Consider the following 25,000-nt stretch of genomic DNA (forward strand, 5'->3'; position numbering starts at 1 on the left):
AATAAAATTCTACTGAATTTACACAATTTAGTTTTAATAATAGTAAAAACTGGAAATAATTTCCCTTCAAATAAAAATTACTCTCAAGAGACATAAATTTTGTTGTATATTCAATAAGTATTTGTATGGTTCTTTACAATTATAAAAATTAACGAATAATAACTGATTTTGTCAAGTGTTAACTTGATTATTGTCATAGCTCACTTAGAATAAAAATGAGTTATAATCAAATTATCTTTATGATGCATTTTTTTATGTTGCATTTTTATGTGCATTGCGCATGTAGGGGAGACCGGGGCTAATTGGCTACAGGGGTAAATTGACATACTGCGTTTAACTTTGGAATTTTCCACCAGAAATTTCCAAAATTCACATGGAACCTTCCTACTTAACTAATTCATCTTTCAGGATAGTATCAGGGCTATTAGCGCATGCGCATAGAAGTTATAGCGAATTTTATTTTTTTTTTTTCTAATTTTGTAACTTTTACAACTATATTATTTTTTCAACTTTAAAAAACAATAGCATTAGCTACAAGTAAACTCGAATAGATGAAAGTATTGTATGGTTCAATCTAACCAGTCACATTTTGTTTCTCAATATTTTACGTTTTTGGGGATTTATAAGCCATTTTGTGAGCAAAAAGCTTTTGAGGTAAGTTAGTACAATGATCGCGGGGCTAGTTGACAACATGTGCCAACTTACAACTTTTCGCATTAGCCGTAAATTCACTAAAGTTATATAACACTGCAGATCTACAGGCATGCTAAATTATAAAAGAAAAGTAGGCAGGCTTGTAAATTCTCAAAATATTACAAAAAATGCTGTTGATGCTTTTTTTGTATATGGAAAGTCTATTTGATCGATTTAAGGGCAATAAAAATTAAGGTAAAAAAATATTGATGAATAAAAATTATCAAGAGTTTTCATAAAAAAGGTACTTGAAGTATATGCTTAATGTTGGTAAACTTGTCTCTTTTTATATCGTGTGCCAACTTACCCTGAGAGCATAGGCAATTTACGGGGCAAGGGTAAGTTGGCACAAATGTTTTTCTTTTTTGGAGGCTCTTTTTTTGGCTACCAATTATTAGTTTTTAAAATCTTTGTTACTTGAACATGCTTGCCAAGTTCATATTCTTTTAAACAGCAGTTTGATATCTTCAAAAAAGTTCACCCAGAAATGCACAGAGCTCAAAAACTAAAACTGTAGCCAACTAGCCACGGTCTCCCCTACATGCACTAATAATTATGCTGATTTTTAATATTTTTTTTATTATAGCAATTGCTTTTTTAAAGGTTTGTAGAATTTGATAACATTTCGATTGGATTTCATTTGTTGATCCCACAATAACATTCTAAAGATCAAGAAAATGATATTTTATTTTGTTTGAGTCATAAAACTTATGCATCATGTGTTTGCATTGTGTTTACATGCTATCTAAAATAATATGGGATTTCAATAAAATATTCTTAACAGTCTTTTGCTTTGAAAATCCATGAAGAAACCGTGAAAATAACACATGGTATTTCAATTGTTACTTGGACACCATGGAAACCTGTGGGTAGTGGCTTTTAGATGGAATGATAATAACAGAAAAAAATTTAACGGACGATTTAATATGGCCTGCAGTTTTAGATTAATTTCTTGACACTACAATCAATTTGAAAGATTGCAAATACATTCAAAATATTTAAAATTTTCTCCTCTTTAAGAAAACATATAACTTATCTATAAACTTTTATTAATTGAAAAAAAAAAAAAAGAAAAAATATTTCTAAGTCAGAGACCTTAAGAAAGCGTGTGTGCGAATTTTATAAAACCCATAAAAGTAAAGGGAAAAATTTACTGCTGACCATTTTATGGCAGAATTTGTACCAAAATCAACTATCTATACTGTAATAAGGCGTATAGATAGCGGAGCTAGCTGTCAAAAAGAAATAGGAAGTGGTCGTAAACCCAAAATAATGACCGAAAAGAATGTCAAGCGCTTAAAAGAAATGTTTGACCACAAGTATGGAATTTCACAAAGACAAGCAGCCCGAAAGTTCGATTGCAGCTAAACTTATATTAGTAAAACGCTGGTAAAAAAAGACTGAAATCCGTTCAAGAAAAAAAATAAAGATTCCAAGCCGTTCAAAAAATACCATTCAAAAAGCATTCACAAGAACAAAATGCAGAAGACTGTATGAAAAATTTCGACATGGAGCTTTCATTTGACGATGGCGAATCTTATTTTACTTTAGCTCATACTTTAGCATTTTAATGGTAACAACAGGTTTTACGCAAGCAATATGACACCTCTAAAAACGTAAAATACAAACTAAATTTTGCTAAATTTGATAAGAAGTTTCTCGTCTGGATATGTTTTTCAAAAAATGGAATCTCAACGCCTTTTTTCGTTTTAAGCGGCCTTTGCTATCAACCAAAACAATTATTTAAAACATTTTAACAAAAAAAGACCATTCATTGAAGTGCACCATTCTAATGATGAATATGTACTTTGGTCTGACTTGGTGTCTGTTTATTACGCTAAAACCATAGTTGATTACTTTCGAAAGAAGAAGGTGATTTTGTCGAAAAAGACAACCCAGCAAACTTGCTAGAATGTCGTCCAATAGAGAATTTTCAGAGTATTTTTAAAGGACTGGTATAGAGAATTTTTGGAATATTCTTAAAGGACTGGTATACAAGAACAATTGGCAAGCTCAAAATTTAGTTCAGTTAAAAAAACGCATTCAGTTTTGTATTCTTTATGTTATGACTCTAAAATGTATATGAAACACAGGCCAAATTAAATTTTATCACCTGTTACATTTAAATTCATAACATCGTTATAAATAAGTTCCTTACAACAAGATTAGAAAAAGCATTAGAAAAATATCGAAGAACGTAAAAATCGGGAAAGTCAGTTGATAAAAGTTAACAATTAATGATGTTAAACGCGTTTCTCACACTTTAATATAAAATTTGGAAAATTTTTGTAGACATTAATTATCTTACAGTCTCAAATTGTCGGTCAATCAAATGGCGTAAGATTGATATAAAAAGGTAAAAACCAAGTAATTTTTTTCTAGCAGGTGATAAATTTTTGCCTAAACATGTTGTAGTGGAAAGTTATGTTTCATACTTACAAAATAAGTATGCAACTATAGCAACGAATACAATAACAAATTTCAGAAGAATAAGCGAGTCAATTAATCTGCAAAACTCTTAAATTTCGGAAGCGCTAATTTCAGTCTGGGTTTAGTACAAGAGAGGGAAAGAAGATGTTTGGTTTTATCGTTTTTTCACTTTTGGCATTGCATCCTTATGTATCATGCTGGACATTATGTAATCAAGGTTAGTAACATTTTTTTTTTTATTGAAGTTATATAATTCTCTAAAATTTATCTGTCGAAAATTTTATTTTCGATTCTTTGCCGATCAATTCGGAAACTAATACAAATTCATTATAGAGCCGATTAAATTGGCGTGGAAGTCTCTATAAGGACTATTTACATATATGAGAATCGCTGTATTTTTAGGGGTGGGAGTTAAGGTTAGTTTTAGTCTAACTAAAATTAGCCGACTAACTTTTTAGTCTAACTAAAACTAGACGACTAACTTTTTGTCCAACTAAATTTAATTGACTAACTTTTTACTCTAACTAAAATTAGTCGACTAAAACAAGATTTAGTGCTAAAAAAAAACTGAATAACCTATACCATGAAATTATATGAACATAATATGAATTATGATAAATGGTCAATTTAAAGACATCAAAATTTATTGTTTTTAAGAAATTTAAAATACGTAATATAATTTGTGACAATTAGGTAGTAAAAATGTTTTGTTTGTACCTAGTATTGCCCCAAATTTTCTTTTATTGAATTAAATAAAAATTGGTTTATTAGCAGAACAACTCCGTCAAAAACAGCTGATATTTTATACCGAAAACATAATTAGTTATTAGCATTTTGATAATAATTTTTAAAAGAAAAACAAAATGGAAAGTTGAACAAGATAAATATTCAATCACACAATATAGAAATAATAAAAAACATTAATTGCCTAACTGTTTCAATCATATTGTTGTCACTGTAAATATCTGCGTTTTTATGAGTGTAGAATGAAATAAATTACGTATTATTACCTCAAAAAATCATTGCAGCTATTATATAAAGGAAATCCGAAAATGCTTCTGCACAAAATACAGCTTTCAAAAACATGGCACCGTCTTTTTTTATAAATTGATTTCACATGTGTTTTATAATTTGTAATTCACTTTAACTAGAAATTGAAAAAACTAGATCTGAACCGCTTTTCATTGAAATTTAAAGCAAGTACTTAATAATAACGGGGGACGAATTAGATAAGTTTTATTACAAAATTCCAAGTGAATATGTCGCAAACCTTTCTCCAAAAACCTGAAAAACTCGGAAAATCGAACCTTGAAATAGATCCCCTGCAGATAAAAATTGTAACTTACAGCAATTTGTAATTAAAAACATGGCGCTCAAACCACTTCACAACTAACGCATAACAAGATTTTAAAAAGTATTTTTTGGGCCACAGTAACAATATATTTTTTGCAAATTAAAAACTTAGTCGACTAAATTTAGTTGACTAAAAAGTTAGTCGATTAATTTTAGTTATGCTAAAATGTCAGTCGACTAATTTTAGTTAGACTAAAAAGTTAGTCAAATAAATTTAGTTACAGTTTTTTAGGTAAGACAACTTTTAGCTTTGGTCACAACACTATGTATTTATAGTTAATGGAGATATTTATATAAAAAAAGCTTTGTAACTGTGGTGTGCGTTCAATATTTTCTGCTTGCATTTTCCATAGCAACTGATATAAAAGTTCTAGAGCTTAACTACGATTCGATAATATATGTCAACACAATGTCCACAACACTTATCAACGCCAAAATTAATGTGGACCAAGAAGTCTTCACTGATTTAGATTTGGTATTGCAAATAAAATCAAGCAATTCTGGTTTAACAAAATGCCCTTTAAATGGATCTGACTCGTGGTAGGGATTTTATTTGAGCTCGATGTATCAAAACCATTTTTTAAAAGATCATACCTAAAACGATCAACTAAGTAACAATTTTGTTATAAAAAGTAAATTTAGTTAAAATTTTTCTTTCGAAAACTTGAAAAAAAAATTTAAAAAAAAATGCTTACGTAAACTTTTTCTTAGTTTATTCTTCCATTCTTCTTGTTTAGCATTTTTCAGTTACCATGCCAAAAATTGCCAGAATATAATCTTGGATGCCCACTCAAAAAGGGTCAGCACACATTGAGAAAAGTACTGGACGTTCCATTCATATTAAGATTTTTCAGGGTAAGAAAAAACCTTATCTCTAAGCTATCTTGTTATTTAACTCAAATCTTGTTTTTTACATCTTGCAATACCTCTTCTCATCTTTAAAAAACATTTGGTACAAAAATGTTTAACGACTTTATTACCGAAAGGTTCTTAAAAATGTTAGCTGAATCTCTTACCCATTTTTAAAAGTTTTTCATTTTTATCATTTAGGGTAATTACAACGTGAGGACGGAATTGCGTAAAGGTGCAAAGGTGTACAGTTGTTTTGAGTTCTCTATTACATTAAGATAAGGAGAACTATAAATTGTGCTTGAAGTTTTACACTTTTAAAAAATTGATGAAAAAGATTAATTGCTCTGATCATTTCAGTTTCTTCTAAACTTCGTTAATCTTTCCAACATCGTCCACAAAAAAACATAAATTAAGCCTCAGTTGTTTTAAAACTTTAAAATTTAGTGAACCCGATCTGTCATGTTTTTATTTTATTTCATCTTGTAAACATATTATTAATATAAAGAAAGAAATTGTGTATAAATTAGGTGTAGTCTGGGGCTCGAGATTTTTAAAAATTAGGTAAATGTAGTTTCAAGTTTTAACACAAGCATCGATATTTTAAACTCGATTATCCAATAAAGTACAGGGTGGTAACTCTATAATTCAAGGAAGAATTTAACAAAGATGCCGTTAACTTACTTGTAAAATCTTTTAAATCCTTTTTTTCGTTTTTTGTGAGAAAAAGGCTTTGAATGCAGTTTTGTGAAGAATTTAATTAAACACATTGATGCAAAGTTTCTAAGGATTGACCAATCAGAATGAGTTATCATGACCTATAAATATGAATTGACCAATCAGAATGAGTCCTTGAGGTGAAAAACAAAAATTACTTTGTTTATTAAACTAGAAATATTTAACATTTTTAATGTGTGCTGAAAATAATTTTTTTTTCCCTACTGTTATTTAAAAAACAATTTAGAGTTCAAACTCCATCAGCAGCAGTTCAGAGGAGAATATGTAACTTTACTCATGATAATTTTATAAAAAATATGATACTTCTCTTTTTTAATTTTAATACTTGATTAGCTGACTATGGGCCTTTATTTCGCGAGAGCCTCTCTTTGGCATCGTTGGCTGAATGGTCAAAAAATTTGATGTTAGTTCCACCTCCTAAACATATTTTAAAATCCATCAAGAATGTGTTTTTCTTTCGGGTTACAAAAATTTTGGTAATTTTTGTATTTAATAGCATTTTAATAAAACAACTCGAATTTCAAAAATACTTGTTTCGAACAAAGGAAATTTTGGAAAAAACAATTGTTATGTATAATAATAATAAAAAAAAGCAGTTTTATGCTTAAGTTTCTTAATCTCGAGCTTAGGCACACACCAGTTACGACGAGTACTTAAGGTTTTCATTTTATAAACGAGATGTTCAAAGTGACCACGATTCACTTGCGATCAACAATAATACCTCTAATAAGAATGGAGCTTGTAAACAAGCAGGTTATAAAAAACAAAGCTAGGTAGCTTGTGCACTGTCTCAATTAGGATTATAAAAAGCAGAGCCAGATTGTTTGCGTCTCAATTTAGGATTATAAAAACTGTTCTCATTCAAAATATCAAAGCTCTTTTTTAAATTTAGGAATGAAGTGACTTTTTTTCTATGAAAAATCTTAAAAAAAACAACAACTTAGTCTACACAAGTATAAATTAATTATGAATGCAGTGTGACGTGTCTTCTTCAAAAATTGCTGGTCGAAATTCAAATCAGGACCACACCATGATTATTTCTTTGCGAGCATCAAAATGTGAAAACATTTTCGCACAAGTTCCCTGAGCTAGGACATAGAAATATACAAAAAGTAGATACGATTCATAGCAAAAATAGTTTTATGTGTAAGAAAAGTGCTTGAGAATGCACAACGAGCGCTGTTGAGATTTAGTAAATATGAGAAGTAGTAATTATTGTGTTTTTATTAATTTTTCTCATCTATATTGTAAACGAATTAAAATGTGCTAATTGAATAATAATTTTTTACCTGTCTTAAACAAAAAAAAATAAAATAAAATAAAATGCCGTCATTATATAAAATGTGTCAATTTTTAAAACTAATGAGTAAAGAAATCTGTTAGTCTATCATTCTATGCATTGTTATGTTCCCACACGTAATAACTAAATGAGAAATAAATAAATGTGCACAATAATGATATTTTTAGTTCCCATTCCCTCCATTTTTCTAAACAAAATTCCTTTTCTTTCCCATTCTTATTCCCATATTGTCATAACAATCCATATTTTTGAAGATGTTTTCGGCTGGTGAGTAAACCAACTGTTTCCACTTTTGAGTAAAGTAGAAAGCCGTCTCGGAAATCATTCAACTAGCAACAGAGAGAGTAATATTTTCAGGGGTGCTTATGTCAATTTTCATTACAAAAGTGGTCACGTGCAAATTGCACAGAACTGAACTATTGCTAAATGTTCACAATTTGTTTTTCGAGAGCTTATTCCGCGTCTTTTAACATCGTATAAAGTTTTGGTGACGTTTGATCCCCATTACAAAAATCATAAATACCAGGTTTTTTTATTCTAAAAAAGAAAATAAAAAATTAGATATTTGGCGGATTTTTAAATAAGCTCATAGGGGGCAGTGCGATCTTTTTCAGATTATCTGACAACACCTCTTTACAGTAAGAAGTAAAACAAAAACAGTGATCGAGTCAAAATTTTGTTTGAAAATTAAAGCTAACGCAAATAAAACTTGCTCACGAGCTGAATTAAGATGCCTGATCGTGAGCCTTAGTGCTGAAAGTGTTGACAAACTCAGCGACAACAGCTTTCAGATTTTCAGTGTCGTTTTGCAGAATATAACGATGCCGCTAAACGACGCAAATGAAAAAAGTATAAATATAATAATTTCAGATGACGTCATCATCAACACAAGTATTTGATGGCATTTAAATCAAAGAATAAGGAAAACTTACAGACAACTGTTGTGGCGTTGGACGATCTTTTGGATTTTTTTTTAAACTAAAATGTGTAGATTGAATTTATTAAAAAAAAGCTTCTAGGTCAATCAGCTAAAGAACGCTTTTAAGTGATACTAACCAGATTTGAACGAAATCCCTTAAAGCATCACCGAAGAGTTCAGTAGAAAGGCTCGGAGGTTGCTGAACGTAAAGAAATAAATCAACCATCTTTCAAAGTACAAAAAAGTTTTTTACTTAAACGGGAATTTTAAAAAACAACACCAAATACCACAAAACGTATTAAAATCAATGCAAGTCAAATAGCATGACGTTCTCACCTCGTTTACAATACACTGAAGCAACTCAATGGGCTGTCAAGTAAAAGAGAGATAAAATTTTAAATATCAACATTAGGAGAAAGTTGGTAAGAAGAAAGGAAGGGGGGGACTTGATCTATTTAATTTTGCTTTACTACCTGCTAAATCATGGCATTCAATAAGAAAACATATAAGAAAAAAAATAGTTTAAGAATTTTAAAATAGTTTTAAAGCTCGGACCATTCCAACTGACCAAAGTTGCTATGCAAAATAATCAAATTGTTAAAAGGTTTCTCATATTTTATGAGATGATTGCTTTAAAAAATTCCAAGAACCTTCACGAAAAAAATTAGTAAAAACGAACTTTTTATTTTGCTCAAAATTCAGTAAAAAAACCGAGGAACAAAAACTGCAATCAAGAAAACTTGAATTGTGTAGAAGTTCATTCAAATATGTTTATCTTCCTGTGGAATATCATTCATAGCCTCCTACAGTTAACGCATTCAACGTTCATCCTAGAAATTTTATTTACCAATTATGATTTCCTAATTGCTCTCATAGAAGACTTTTACGAGACAAAAAAGTTCAGACTGTCATCAGACGTTCATTAGTCAAAAACAATTGTTACGAGAGGTTTTTTCCTACAAATCTTGATTTCTTTTGCTATTACAAAGATTACATCGAATGTCTCTTAAACTGACAGACCTCAAATTAAAAATATCGTCTATTGAGTAGTATGTTAATTCATAAGGCTTGCAAATTACTGTAAAATATTGCACCCTTAAAGAGTTTATTTTTAATATAATTTAACTAGTTTTTGTTATTAGAAGAGTCAAAGATATTATTTTCTACTAAAAGCCACAAATTCGAGAGACGTCGTTGACCACGTTAAAGATTAATTGCGGTATACTTCAGACAAATCTGCTGTGCAGACATCTTTTAAATTTATAGACAGTTTGGTTCATTAAATGTTCCCATAAATATTTACAGAAATTTATAGAAATCTTTCAGAAATTTTGGATCTCATTGCTCAGGAAGGCTTTTCTTAAAAATTTCTGACTGTAAGATTATCATCATTTAATGAAAAGAACACAGTCAAAGACGTTTTGAACAAAAAATTTTTAGTGATTGCCTTAACACGAAAAGCAAAATTTAACATAGTTTGAAATCAATTGCTATTCCTAGTGGTTATCTAGTTAAAAGGATAATCAAACGTCTAGATAAACAATTTCTGCTTCTGGATCATTCATTTATGACCCGCAAAATGGCACCAAAATATTGTAGCTGACATATTTTTAATTAGTAAATCTGAGATATCAAACTTAAAGAGAGAGAAAAAATAGTTGATCAAGAAAAAGAATAAGAATTAAGAAAATTGATAGTTGATTTATTAATTAGTCAACTTAACTCAAAAAAGATGTAAAAAAGGTAGAGGCCCTTCAACATAAATCTAGAACTAAATTATTTTATAAATCTAATTCAGCATTCATGGTTAGAATTAGTGTTAGACAAAAGTTATAATAATACTATATATATATATATATATATATATATATATATATATATATATATATATATATATATATATATATATATATATATATATATATATATATATATATATATATATAGGAAAAAAAGGACTCAACTGAAATGTTTATTTCCACAAATTTGTGGAGAAACTCGAGGATTAATGCATAAAAGATGTAAAATCATGTAAACTAGTAGTCTTTTATTTTTGTAAAAAAATTAAATTTTCGTGCTCAAATGTGTTTTTTGAATTACATGAGCGAATTCTGACAGAATACGTATATTATTTTGAATTACATGAGCGAATTTTGACAGAATACGTATATTATTTGTTAGTTATTAAGAAAAAGAATAGTTGAAGAATTTTGAACTGAAAACGTCGTAAAATTACTGTGACATATTTTTACAGGATTTTTAATTAGCCTTCACCAGATTTTAACTTAATTTTTTCCATTCTAATTTATTAATATAGTCATAAATAAGCAAAAAAAAAAAAAAAAAAAAAATTATTTTTAAGCTCTATCAAGTCAAACATTATCAAGTCAACCATTATCAAGTCAACCATTATCAAGTCAACCATTATCAAGTCAAACATTATCAAGTCAAATGATATTCCTTTTACTTACTGGTATGACTAATCGTTGCTGGCAATAAAAATCGTTGCTTGTCTACAATAAAAAGATTTGATACATTTGATTTTTTTTTTTTTTTTTTTTTTTTACAAAAACACTATTAGAACGATTTTAAAAACACATTTAGAAAAACTAACAGTAATACAAATAGTGATAAGTAATTACCAATGGGTATGGAAACTTTCCGGTAGACATCTAAACATGAAGGAAAAAAAAAAAATTTCATCTTGAAATAATTTAAAAATTCCATTAACACTGTTAAATGTTGCAGCGTTTGTTGTTAATGTAACTACTACAAATAAAACATATTATACACATACCTCAACTAGAGATAAGCCTAAACTCCACATATCTGAATGTATACCATACTCATCCCCCATAATTCTCTCTGGCTAATGCGTTAAAGAAAAATTTTTTTCTTTAGCTGTGAATTTAAGAGGAAAAAATACTCCTAAAATTGACTTAAAGCCAAAAAAAAAAAAAAAAAGAAATTAACAAATAAAAGTAATGTAAACTGTTCAATAAGAAGCTTGCAATTTAACTCACAGCCATGTACGCATTTGTACCAACGTATGTTTTAGCAATAGAATTCACCAACTAAAATAAAAGCAAAATAACCCCACTGAAAGTTGCATAAAGATGTTCTGGATTAAAAAAAACTGACAAACACCTACTTGAATGCTGACACCAAAGTCACACAACTTCACCTCACCCATTGAATTCACCAAAATATTGCTAGGTTTTACATCTATGAAATAATAAAGTTAAAAATAAAAGTTAAAAAAAAGTCAAAAAATAATAGTTAAAAAAAAGTCAAAGGAAAACGCAGAATATTTTTTTCACAATAAAATGTTGAAAAAATAAATTTAAAATGTATGCATTTAACCATGTGTATATTTGTGTGTGTGTATACAAACACACACACACACACACACACACACACACACACACACACACACACACACACACACACACACACACACACACACACACAGAGTAGCGTACAAAAGTGACTTTTGACTAAAAATGAATGAAATTTTTAAAAATTATTCCTATAATGTGACTATATAGTATGATTTTTTGAAAAAAATGATAACTTGTAATGGAAGGAAGAAATTCAAATTTTATTGAAAACATAACCGTGCAAAAGTTTATGTTAAAATTAATTTATTGGATGTTGTTTATGTTAAAATTAATTTATTGGATGTAATATTTAACTTAACTTGAATTTAAAAAATAATGGAAAAATCAAAGTAATCATCAAGAGAAAAGAAAAATCTAATAATACGTGCTGTAGAGAAGAAGGTTCCTTACAAGCAAATTTCTGAGCTTTATGGTGTGGCTAAAACAACAATTAGCGTGCTAGTTAAGAGATATAAAAACCAAAAGATAACTACAGAACATCAAGACAGATCTTTGGTAAGAAAATCAAGACAAGATCCCCACAAATGTGCTGTCGAATTAAAAAGCATTTGAGCAATAAATATGTTGTTAAGTACAGGATAGATATTACAAAATGTCGTCTGCATCAGCATAATGTTTGGTCCTCATCCTGCTAAGAAATCATTAATATTGTTAAATAATAGCTCAGCTTAAACGAAATTTGCAAAAGATCATATAAATTGGACTTCAAAAGAATGATTAAAAGTCTTATTCAATGACAAATCAAAGTTTTGTATATCTGGTAGCAATGGTATCAAGTACATGAGACGTCTGAAAAATGAAAGACTTGCTCCTAAGTATCAAATGCCAACAGTTAAACATGGTGTTGGCAATATAATGGTTTGAGGATCTTTCAGTCATGATTTTATTGGTCAACTTCATCGCATTGAAGGCATTGTAGATAAGAATGTGTATTTAGATATAATTAAGTACGTTATGCTGCCTCATGTAAAAGACATTATGCCCCGTGGTTGGATTTTCCAGCAAGACAACAATCTAAAGCACCATGCAAATTCTATTAAATCTTTTTAATTCGAAAAATTTCTTTTTTTGGACTGGCTTTCTCAAAACCCAGATTTAAATCCAAAGAATGGTCAAAAGTCTTATTTAGTAACAAATCAAAGTTTTGTATGTTTGGTAGCAATGGTATTAAGTACATGAGACATCCGAAAGATGAAAGAGTTACTCCTAAGTATCAAATGCCAACAGTTAAACCTGGTGGGGCAAATAATGGTTTGGGATCTTTCAGCCGTGATTCTAATGGTCTACTTCATTAAATTGATTATATTTAGATATAATCAATGCAATTAAGTGAAATCGATGCATATATTATATCTAAATATATTCAAATCAATGCATCAATTATAGTTAGATATAATCAAGAATGTTATGCTGCCACATGGAAAGAAAAAGTCGTCTCGTGGTTGGATTTTCCAGCGAGACAACAATCTAAAGCACCATGCAAGTTCTATCAAAACTTTTTTCAATTTTAAAAAAATTCTTATTTCAGACTGAACAGATTGAACTTCTCAAAACCCAGATTTAAATCAATATTTTGATTGTCAATTGAAAGGAATATTTTGATTGTCAATTGAAAGGCGAAAAACCGACCAATAAAAATGATTTATTCCAGGTGCTTTGGGATTGTTGGGCAAATATCCCCATAGATGTTCTGATCAACTTAGTTGACTCTGTACCTAGTTGTTGTGAAGCAATTTTTAAGCCTAGAGGCTATCCAACAAAATACTAATGTGCTGTGATGAAATATTGTGGAAGAATCTCTTTTTTGAAATTTTTTTAATTTGTTTATAAACTTTTGCACGATTATGTTTTCAATACAATTTGAATTTCTCCTTTTTGTTACAAGCTATCATTTTTTTTTAGTATCATTTTATATTTATTTAACTTAGTATTATTTTAGTATATTAATTTGTAGTATGTAATCACATGATAGGAACAATTGTTGAAAATTTTATTCATTCAAGCCAAATTAGAATACCTCTATGCATTATTTTCAGACTCCAAAGATACTGCAGTCCCTTTACAATCTAAAATTAAAATAAAAAAACTTCTTAAATTAAAAAAACCCAGACACAGGCCTCCAAAAATGTTTAAAAAATTCAATAAAAAGAAAACAAGTTATAAATACCATTACAACAATACCCCCCAACACAGTTTTAGGTATTTGACCATAACTATCTAAGGAACTCCTATCCATGTACTCTGTACACATTGAAATTTTGTTTTCTGTGAAGAAAGCCCCATAAAATGAAATTATATACGGAGAGTTGCATTGAAAAAGAATTTCCATTTCTGAAAGGATTTGACGCTGAACTTCTAAAGTTATGTCCAAGGGTATAACCTATTTTGATGATACGAAAACTGCATTATTTTTTTAAAACCTCTTACACTACAGGTACTTTATAGACATTATTATCATATTACTTATAAGGTATTAGTATTAAGGTACCATTATTATAAGGGTGTTATTATTACATTACTTATAAAGGTAATATTATTATATTATTTATAGCGCTTACACTATAGGTACTTCAACAGTATTTTACACTACAGCACTTTTCTTGAATCAGACTTTTTTATTGGAAACAAAACTTTTCTTGAATCAGACTTTTTTATTGGAAACAAAAGAAAAGAAAGAAGAAGTAATTGAGTAAAATCTCAATAAGCGTATTCAAAATAAATTGAAGAATGTGGTAGAAGAATGTGGTAAACTGAAGAATGCTCCAAATTAAAGAATATTTTACATTTACCTTCACAGCTAAAGTCCTTTTTGATGGGATGTGAAAAGCCCTAAGATAAAAATGAACATTTAAAAAGATATATTTAAATTAGACTACAATTTAAGAAGTTTTAATGTTTGGCACATTAGATTTTGACACAGATATGCCAATGGTTGTTGACTCAATCATTATTATTATGTTATTATCAAATAGGTCTTGAAGAAGAGATATACAACTGTAAATACAAGGCAAAAATTTTGCATATAATAGACGGGAACCAATAGAACTCTCAGAACATCTATTGTGCAAAAGCTGATAGGATCCTTGCCAAGTAAATTGAGAAAAACTTTGAGACAAAATCATTGAAAAGTAATTGGGCTATAGTCACATTTATTAGGCTAAAATTGTAAGAAAAAAATAGGAATTTTTTTAACTTAACACCAAAATTTACAAAAATTTTCAACTTATTGTAATGAAAAATTATGTGTTAAATCTTAGATCAAAAAATAATACCTCATATAGAATTCTTGTTAAAATTGTGTATAGACTTAAAAACTAGTCAAACAAAATTCATGAAAAATTTAAGTTGAATCCAAGCTTATGTTCTAAGAAGATCTATAATTGGTAAGATTTTTTTTTTTAAAACATTCTAAAGTTAACCTTTTTTAAAAAAATTTTTGTGGAAGATGAACTTGTGGAAGCTATATAGTCATACTACAAACTTAATGAGAATTAGTACCCCCTTCAGTTTTCTAAAACAAAAAGCTAGTTGCTACTATTTTAGAAGCTAGGCTTCTTTCCTACTAATAGATTCAAAATTCACATACCAGAAAAATTCACAATAGTTTATGGTTAAAGGTTTATCCTACCCAAAATAAAAAGGAAAAAACGGTTCATAGAAAAAACAAAAAGGGTTCTTACAAATAGGAAAGAATGATTCCTACAAAAAGGAAAGAATGATTCCTACAAAAAGGAAAGAATGATTCTTACAAAAGGAAAGAATGATTCCTACAAAAAGGAAATAATGATTCTTACAAAAAGGAAAGAATGATTCTTACAAAAAGGAAAGAATGATTCTTACAAAAAGGAAAGAATGATTCCTTCAAAAAGGAAAGAATGATTCTTACAAAAAGGAAAGAATTTTGTGGTGCATGAGCTGTTGGTACCTCAATCCTAAGGCACTTGGTATCTTGAACCAATTTTAGTAACTGTTTATATAACAATCCTAGATTTGAGCACTATCCTCTGGAGTAGGGAATGTTGAATACAAGTATTCTTACAACTTCTATAAAAAGCAACCCCAAGTTTGGAATCATGGTGCCAGAAAAATGTTTGCTTTTTTTTTTATGTTTAAGGATGGAAACCAAGTGGTACAGTAAATGAAAATTATTTTGAGTTTGAACAATTATAATAAGTGCTTAATGTTGCAAATAATTGCTCTGAGAGAGCAAAGAAATTCAAGATCTTATTAACAAATTCATATATATTTATGGTTCCTGCAAACTATTTTAAATTAACCTAAAAATGGTACAAATTAGAGTAAATATTTAGCTTTTCAGCCCTTTAGGAAGGTCAAAAATAAAATAAAAGTCTTTACCAAATTTTTATCAAATAGGGAGCTTTTTTCAAAATCTTTTTTCATGAGCTTTTTTTTTTACTAATTCTAATATATGGATATATATCCTAATAAATATATTTCAAACTAAAAAAGAAAAATAGTTTTGAGCTGAAAACAAGAATCTTAGGATTAATATTCTAATCTGAACTTGATTTGCATATTATTTTGTATTTAATAACTTGCCTACTAAGTTAGAAATCTTAGCACTCACTTAATTTGATTTTTAATTGAATAAATCTATTATGATAACTTATTTATTATGATAACTTATTTATTGTAATAAAGTTATTGAAAACAATTTATAGAACATATAAAAGTAAATTTCTTAAAATAAAGTTCTTAGTTTGAATAATAGTTATACTTGTGTACAGTCCCTCCATTTCCATGACCAACTACATTAAGGTACTGAATATCTTGGTGCAATATCTATATTTAAAACAAACCTAGCCATTGCATACCGAAATTTCATGACTTAATGTACAAAGAAAAAGTAAAAGAATATATAAAGACAAGGAGAGAAAAATTAACCTGCTCACTCCTGAGAATTGTTTCAATTCCTTCAGTACATTTACGTCTATAAAACTTTCATAATTTAATATCAAAACAATTGACAAAATATTTATTGCAGAAAGAGCAAATTTAACAAATACCCGCTAAGCGCAACACTACTTGAACTAAGTGATTCAGAAAGCAATGAAGTATTGATATCAACCTGAAAAATTTTAAAACAAAAATTTACTTTTACTGATTATTTTCTCAAATTATATGGATTACTTAAAAATAATATGAATATTATTTTAAAAATTCAAGGAGCAAAATAAAAGTAAAACAAACTTAATAGAAATCTCACCGTAAGACCAAGAGTATTCCTTCGTGTTGCTGTTTTACCCACTTTTTAAAATGAGAAAGTTAAATTAGTTATTGGCATTTGTTTTTAACAATAAAATTAAAAAGCACCTAAATAAATACATTTTTTGGTTTAAACAGTTTAACCTTTTGGGTAAATAGTGAGGTGATAAACACCCATGTCATCACGTAAATGATCACAATAGCGCTGGTGCTGAAAGTAAAGAATAAATCTTTAAGGGCAAAAAACATAATGAACAAAGGTAATAAAGTTTTTTAACAAATTAAAAAACAAAAAAAAAAGTTGAATATTTGTCATACTGGCTTGCTATTACCCAATCAATCATTGCATTCATCTCTTCATCAGAACGCACAGTTATTCGATCTCCTTCTTCATCTTCATCTTCATGTAAAAAACAATAAAAATATGCATCAAAAACTTGCAAATATATTTATTATCAATTATATTATATAATATATTTACAGATCAAATGAAATAAACCTTAACAAGCTTGGTCTTAGACTTTATTAATATTTTTACTAATATTGTTAATATTTAAATTAATACTTTTAGTTAATATTTTTGTTAATATTCTTAATTAATATTTTTATTAACATTTTTAGTTATTACTTTTATTAATATTCTTAATATTAAAGAAAGGAAAAAAAAAAAAAATGAAAATTAAAAATCCAAAAAAATTGCCACCTAAATTAAAAAAGAAAACCTACACTCAAAAGATGTTGGTTTTCCCTCGCCACATACTTCCATAAAATTATCAAGGACGTCCTGTATAATAAAATTTTCTGAATCAAGTATAGAAACAGCAAATATATTTTATAAAAAACACTATTACTATATATGAAAACAATAGCAAAAATGCAAGGTCATGCCTTTGCAACTGTTTTTATTATTGGAGTTAGTTTGTTTTTTAACATTTTGTTGTTTTTTGTTTTTTCTAAGATTTTAATCATTACTGCTGCAAGCTGGATTTTTCAAAATTATATAATCTAAAAAGAAAAGCTTTGAATAATAAATAATCTAACAATTTCAATGTGTTTTTCAAAACTTTACTAAAACATTTAAAATGTTATAAGGCATTCAGTGTATTTGTAATTTTATAGAAATTTCATATAAACTGAATGCCTATAATATAGGATTACAGGATAATAAATATAGGATTAAAAAACTGAAAAAACAAACCAATAATGAATGAAAGTCGATAAATTGGTCAACTCTTAATTCAGTCACATGGTGCTGCTGTGAAACTAATCGAAAGATCATTGGTTGTATTAAAGTTGAGCGTGGCAAAGCATCTGATAATTCATCCATTCCATTGTTAATGTAGGTAGCTTTTTAAATTTAGAGACTTAAATAAAAATATAGCTTTTAAGACTTTTAAATTAAAAACTTTTTTTTTTTTAGAAAAAAAAGTTTTTAATTTAAAAAGTACAATATCTTTTTTATCTTAAATATGCAATTATCTTTTAAAAATCATAATACTTTTAAATGTTATAATACTTTTGTAAAAACTTTATAGTTTCTTCAAATTTTTGTTGTGTGATGCATGGATTTTTTAGTGTTAGTAATTGAGACTGTAGTAAAGAGATAAACTGATAGTTTTAAATGTTGGTAATCCATAGATAAGTTAACAAAACATTAATGCAATAAACAGACTAAAAAATGGCTCTCATTTGTCTCAAGTGCAATATATCTTTAAAAAACACATTAAAGCTATACTATAATAAACTAAAATAGTAATAAAAGTAATAACTAATATTAATAGTAACAATAATAATGATAATAACAACAACAACAACAACAACAACAACAACAACAACAATAGTAACAATAGTAATAACAATAACAGTAATAATAATAATAAGAGTAATAATAATAATAATAATAATAATAATAATAATAATAATAATAATAATAATAATAATAATAATAATAATAATAATAATAATAATAATAATAATAATAATAATAATAATAAGAGTAATAATAATAATAAAAATAATAATAATAACAGTAATAATAATAATAATAACAATAATAATAATAATAATAGTAAAAATAATAATAATAATAATAATAATAATAATAATAATAATAATAATAATAGCAAAAATAATAATAATAATAATAGCAACAACAACAACAACAACAACAACAATAACAACAACAATAATAATAATAACAACAACAACAATAGTAACAATAATAATAGCAATAATAGCAACAACAACAACAACAACAATAACAATAATAACAACAACAACAACAACAATAATAACATTAACAACAACAACAATAATAACAACAACAATAATAACAATAACAACAACAACAATAACAACAACAACAATAATAATGATAATAAAAACATATAAAATATCACTAATAAAAAATAAATTAATAAAAACCCTAATAAAGAGTATACCAAAGAAAGAAAAATAATCCACATCATGAAAAAATCTCCTAAAAAATTCTCCTAATCATTATTTGTAGTTAATAAAAATTTAGTACAATGTCATGCACTGCCTACATGAAAAAATGTGCTCAAAATTATTATATTTCAAAGACAAAAAAAAAAAATAGGCCCAACCTAAATAACAAATGTATAATTTTTAATTGAAAAATGAATATAAAAAAATTGACAAATTTATTATACAAAAGTCATTAGCACTGTTCAATACAATATATCATAAAAGATATAAACTAGATAAACAGACAAATATATGAAGAAGCACAACTCAAACATGGTATAGAAGATCACCAAGTATACAAATGGCTCTAACATTGACTGATATTGTAAAAAGAGCTTAAGCATATATAAAAGTTCTGAATCTATTTATCAGCAGCAAATCTTTTCTCTGAGAAAACACACAAAAAAGAAGCAAAAAAGAAAATTGTACAATTAAAAAAATCCTTTAAATTGTATAATCTATTTATAAAATTAAAGAACCTTTTGAAATTGTTTTAAAGATAAGTATAATATTTTTAAAATCTAAAGAATAACTTTCTCTACATAATTACTTGGAAATAATCCTTCTTTTCCACGAAGACGCCCAGTCCACCATCCTGATGGGTCTAAGATTGAGGAATAAACAAATGGTATGTTAAGTCTAATAACTACATCCTTAGTTATTGAAAAATTGCAAAAATTAGTTATGTAATTGTAAAAAATTACAAAAATTAGTTATCTAATTGTAAAAAAATTGGTTGAGTAAAAAAAAACAAAAACCTTCTTTGATAATTTCAATCATTTCTCCTTCTACAAATGTTAACTCGTCTGCTTCTTGAGGTTCATAACAATACAAGGTTTTTGCCATGGGTAAGCGAGGTTTTGGTGCAGGTACAGGCTTTACAGGACGACTGGTTGGTGGAGATGGTGCTTGGCGTTTAACAGTACTTCCTCTATGCTTACTAGTGAATAAATTAGGAATTGACTTCATAACTCCAACTTTATTGGAAAAATAAATAATCTTAGTTTTAAAAAATTACAAAGGTAAGATATATTATTGATAAAAAATATCTTACCCACTCTGCCCTGGATCAGGAGGTTTCATAAACTCTTCTTTTTCATTAACTTTAAATGACTGTCTTGCAAGTCGCTGTGCACCTGTTTTAGGTAAATTTGGATGATGACCACCAGCAGGAGATGCTTTACTCAAAGATTCTCGTCTAGAAAAAGACTTGGAGTGCTGTGGGGAGCGGAGTTCCGATACAGAATTTTTTTTAATTGAACGACCAGATTTACCATAATGTCGACCAGGTTCTAAGAAATAATCATGATGTACAATTAAATTTAAAATAATAAGTGATAAGGTATAAAATTATAAATGATAAAACTAGTATGTAAATTTAAAAAAAAAAAAAAATTAAAAAATTATTTAAAATACACTTAGCATTACAGTTAACAAACTATTTCATCTTTTATTTCATGGTTAACAAACATTTTAAAGTTTTTTTAAAAGTTTTTTACTTTAAAGTTTTGTGAATGAGTTTATGTCATTCAATTTAAATTCAATGTTTTTAAATTCAAATTTTAAATTATTTATCCTTTTTGTTAGAATGAAACTTAAAGAATGAGACAATCTTTACTAGATTCAGGTGGTAACCCTGGTCCAATCGTAACATTCAGTATTTTTCCGCTTGGTTTAAGAACAGGAAAATCACCACTTCCTTTTATAAACTGAAGTGTTCTTGTTCCTCCTCGCTGCAACTTTTCCAAACGATCCATTTTTACAGACACAGTTATTCTAAACAAAACAGAATAGATGATGAAAAATCTGAATCTCAAATTGTAACAATTATCTTTATTGGTTTGTTTTTAAACTTTGCTGTGAATTACACTTTTGTGTTCTGTAAAGACATAAAATAAGCAGATTGTAAACAGGTTAATTTTTAAAAAAAAAAAAGTCAGAAAAAAATTAGGTTTCAGTAACTATAATCAAAGCTTTAAAGTAATATAAAAAAAATAACAATTAACTTGTTATTGACATCAACTTTCAGTTTCTTTGAAGTTACTTCTTCATAGCGAGCTGCAAGAAGGGTAAGAAACTCTGTTTTGAACACAGATTCAAGAATGCTGTCATAGTCATTTTGTATGTGCATAATTATAAAATCATCCTGCAGAGCACTAAAACAACAAAATCAAGTTGTTCAGATATTAATTTACCAAATTAAAGTTTTTGTATGAATAGTATTTAATTACAAATTATGACATTTTTTTTAAAGAATATTATTTTCTAATACTGATAAAGTAAACTATTAACTACCCACAAGAGATGTACAACTTAAGTTAGTAATTGGCTGCATGTATATTCACAATCACATTTCTATGACTATATACATTAAAACTGAAATTAACATTTTTTCTCAATTTATACATAATGCTATACTCACTGGATAAACTTTGGATATTTTATTAGACCCTCTAGATAAATTTTGAACAAAAATATTTTTTGAAATAACATGGCTAATTTTAGATAACATTTAGGTAAAAAAAATTTAGAACTTTACAAATTTATAAGAGTACCAGTAGATAAAACAAAACTTTAAGCCCTTTAAATGTGTCAAAAACATTCCTTAAAAACGTAAGAAGACAAAAATATTATTGCTGAACTTGTTGCACACCCTGTAAAAATGACAATTAATACCAACTTCATTTCCCCTAAATAGTATATGGGTACAAGGTTCACCATAAGAAATTTCAAAATCAAAAATGGCCATCTGAGCGAGATATTCGCATTCAAAGTTTTTGGTCTGTAAATCTCATTTTCGCCATATAAATATTGTCAAAACTTAACTTTTTTTTTTTTCTTTCTATATTGAGAAGCTATTTATTGCTGCTAATAGACAAAGCAACTATTTGCAACATTGGCACCACAGTTATGTACTTGGCAGAGTGGATATACTTAGGTGTAAGTTTAAACCATATCATGTATTTTAAGCCAAAACATGAAACAGACAAATAAAGGTAACAAAAGGATATTTAGCAATCATCTCCTTTTTTGTCAATTGCATTACAATGTCTTTCTCTCACATATTTTTGTTTTTATGTTTTGCTGTCTGGCAGATTACAATTCTTTTTCAAAACTACTATTTCCGGGAAAAGATGTCACCATTTTCCAGGAAAGGGCATTCACCCTCTTTCAAATACTTCTTCATAGATAAATTTTCTTTTGGACGTTGTTGGTTTTCTAAATTCAAAGTTCCAAAATTAAAATGCCAAACAAAAGCAAAACTCATGAGGACTGCAGAAAAATAGTGTGTTTTTTGTGCTTTTAGAAAGCCGACAGACAACTTACTGCATTCATAATTGAAAGAGTGCATTTAGTTGTAAACAAAGATATTGACTTCACCAATCAAAGGGTACCTAGTGGTTGTCTGTAGTGGTTGCAGAAAAAAAGTTGAAAGAATTGACAAGAGTGCTATTGCAGAGTATCCTACATTGTTTAATTTTGATTCCATCTTAGTAAAACCTTTTACAAGGACAAGCACTGTATGCAATTGTTTGATCTGTAAAATTTCCAATTTTACAAAAAGTTGTTTGATCTGTAAAATTGGAAATTTTACAGATCAAACAACTGCATACAGTGCTCGTCCTTGTAAAAGGTCTTACTAAGATGAAATCAAATTTGTTTCTTTAACCAAATTTGTTTCTTTAGTTATGTTTGTGTGAAAAATTAGACTAATTACTAACTTTGTACCTTTAGGAACATCTGCTGCACGACAGCTGTTTGGACCACTGCTTAAAACAGATAACCTTGTTCAGGTACAGTTGAATACTGGTCTTTCTAACACAAAAATGAGACAATTGGTATCAACATTAAACCAATCTTTAACAGGCAAAGTCGTTAAACCCAATTTTGAAAAAAATTTTGGAGCTGTTGGTCGAGTTTTGCAAGATTTTTTTACCAACTCACAAATCAGTATCTACTGATAAGACTGGCAAAGAACAGACAAAGAATGTTTGTCACTACAAAAGTCTTGAGCAACTTGCACAAAAGGTTGTGAAAGCAAGAGATTTGCAGAACAATAACTTTCTAAAGATTGGCATGGATGGTGGTGGATCATTTTTTAAAGTCACTCTAGGAGTCATCACACGTGAGACTAACCCAACTCAAAAAAGCTTCAGGCTTCTCACTCATCAAGCCTCTAAAGATACTGGAGTGAGAAGATAATTACTGGTGGCAGTGGCTGAAGAGGTTACAGAATGAAAATATCAAAATATCAAAATTTATGAAAATATCAAAAAAGTCTTGGGCTTTCTTCATGTTAACAAGGTTGTTTTTTGTTGTTTCTTGTGACCTGAAGATTGCCAACATGGAATCTGGAATCCAGAAACATTCCAGCAGTAACCTTGCTGCTGGTGTCAAATTACATCAACAGATCTTGCCAATGTTGGTGCTCTCCGAACTGTTCTTTGGGACTCATTAGTGAACAAACAACCAAGACAATGCATTCCACCTTTGCTAATTATTGGCAGCAATTCAAGAGGGACCAAACTCATCCTGATTGTGTTGTGGACTTAAACAGTAAACATGTGAATTTATGTGGAATGATAGAAATTGTAGCATCAGAATTTGTTCTTTATACATGTTGAAATGAATTGACCAGAATAAAATTCCCTTTGTTACCTTTATTATCACTTTAATTAATGTTTTTACAGGGTGTGGTTGTTTACTGTGAAATAATAAGTTTTTGCAAGTAAAACATTCATAATGCAATTAGCTTATAAAACTGAATTATTTGACTTAATCAGACTACTTATAAACCTAGTAAGATGTCTCTAACAAATTACTTTGCTAAAAACAACAAGCTGAATTTCAATTTTTGTTGTAGTTCTTGACCATTCTGACCAAGAGAGATTTTGATGTCTTCCACTTTGTCTAAATTGCTATATGAACAAACATCTTTTAAATGTATGAGGGTTAGCTGCAGTATATTGAAGACTTGTGTTCATCACAAGTTCAGATTTTTCTTTTCATAACATTAGAATAGCAAATTGCATTTTAAACCTAATTTCACAAACTTAATCCATTTTTATTGTGTCTTTACTTTAAAGAAGTCTTGTTTTGTTTTAAAGTAAAAAAAAAAAAACAAAAAAAAAAACATAGTTTTAAATAACACTGAAGTTTAAATTTAAAACAATGGTTTTTTAAGGTCCTATGTATCAACAATTAAATAACAAAATGTGGTATTTAACATAAAATAATAAGACTAGTTTTTAGCTCAAATTATTGAGCACATGATCACATTATGGTGTCTGACACAATGGTATGTTTATGACTTTTTTTCATTTTCAAATAAAATAAATGGTATTCATTACATTTGTAACTCATTAATAATTGTGCAAGTTTTCTAAAATTAGTTTTAAATTCAATAAAAAGTTACTGTGATTTGTAAATAATTGTATAATTACAGGATTTTCTCAAGTGGACTGAAACCTTTTGATGGCAGTGTATATGTCTATTATCACTAACACCATTATTGAACTTAAGCTACCTGAGTGATATACCAATTATATCTTGCATTAGAAGTTTTCGCTTGACAACTTCAACTATTTTACCCTTCTCAGGGCC

The 25,000-nt window shown here is 28.1% G+C and overlaps 3 protein-coding genes across 5 annotated transcripts in view; 1 reads left to right on the plus strand and 2 right to left on the minus strand.

Annotated features, from left to right (window-relative positions):
• Positions 1-3,191: 3,191 nt before the first annotated feature.
• LOC149893236 (uncharacterized) lies at positions 3,192-5,679 on the plus strand. The gene is made up of 4 exons (XM_090074842.1): positions 3,192-3,340; positions 4,830-5,016; positions 5,214-5,331; positions 5,527-5,679. Exons 1-4 carry the CDS (start codon positions 3,268-3,270, stop codon positions 5,605-5,607), a joined length of 459 nt encoding a protein of 152 aa, XP_089930968.1. The 5' UTR covers positions 3,192-3,267; the 3' UTR covers positions 5,608-5,679.
• Positions 5,680-7,278: 1,599 nt separating this feature from the next.
• Positions 7,279-18,307, minus strand: LOC145187511 (dual specificity mitogen-activated protein kinase kinase 5-like). Of its 3 annotated transcripts, none has more exons than XM_090074825.1 (21): positions 18,108-18,307; positions 17,636-17,693; positions 17,242-17,309; positions 17,054-17,120; positions 16,911-16,951; positions 16,711-16,772; positions 16,589-16,634; positions 16,422-16,486; positions 14,473-14,512; positions 13,851-14,063; positions 13,701-13,749; positions 11,434-11,507; positions 11,306-11,356; positions 11,080-11,151; positions 10,925-10,954; positions 10,754-10,795; positions 8,619-8,651; positions 8,420-8,481; positions 8,296-8,341; positions 8,081-8,190; positions 7,279-7,900 (listed from the first exon to the last, which is right to left on the minus strand). In XM_090074825.1, the coding sequence occupies exons 1-20, from the start codon at positions 18,234-18,236 to the stop codon at positions 8,089-8,091; spliced, it is 1,350 nt and encodes a 449-aa protein (XP_089930951.1). In that variant the 5' UTR covers positions 18,237-18,307; the 3' UTR covers positions 7,279-7,900; positions 8,081-8,088. The 3 variants fall into 3 exon arrangements, with proteins under 3 accessions (XP_089930951.1, XP_089930961.1, XP_089930957.1); XM_090074835.1 differs by having other exon boundaries at positions 17,228-17,309; positions 18,108-18,278; XM_090074831.1 differs by lacking the exon at positions 8,619-8,651.
• A 1,248-nt stretch (positions 18,308-19,555) lies between these two features.
• The window catches only part of LOC145188284 (unconventional myosin-Ie-like), a 25,069-nt gene continuing 19,624 nt past the window's right edge, over positions 19,556-25,000 (minus strand). The window contains exons 24-29 of the mRNA XM_090074851.1: positions 24,924-25,000; positions 21,403-21,552; positions 21,015-21,172; positions 20,451-20,688; positions 20,155-20,336; positions 19,556-20,000 (exon numbers count right to left, since the gene is read on the minus strand). The exon at positions 24,924-25,000 is cut by the window's right edge and continues 9 nt beyond it. Of these exons, the coding sequence (XP_089930977.1) occupies positions 19,918-20,000; positions 20,155-20,336; positions 20,451-20,688; positions 21,015-21,172; positions 21,403-21,552; positions 24,924-25,000 (888 nt within the window). The 3' untranslated portion in view covers positions 19,556-19,917. The remainder of the gene's footprint in view (positions 20,001-20,154; positions 20,337-20,450; positions 20,689-21,014; positions 21,173-21,402; positions 21,553-24,923) is intronic.

Source organism: Hydra viridissima, unplaced genomic scaffold, assembly GCF_058129835.1.
Source record: "Hydra viridissima isolate aposymbiotic clone 2 unplaced genomic scaffold, HvirCarnegie_v1 scaffold_1, whole genome shotgun sequence".
Classification (NCBI taxonomy): domain Eukaryota; kingdom Metazoa; phylum Cnidaria; class Hydrozoa; order Anthoathecata; family Hydridae; genus Hydra; species Hydra viridissima.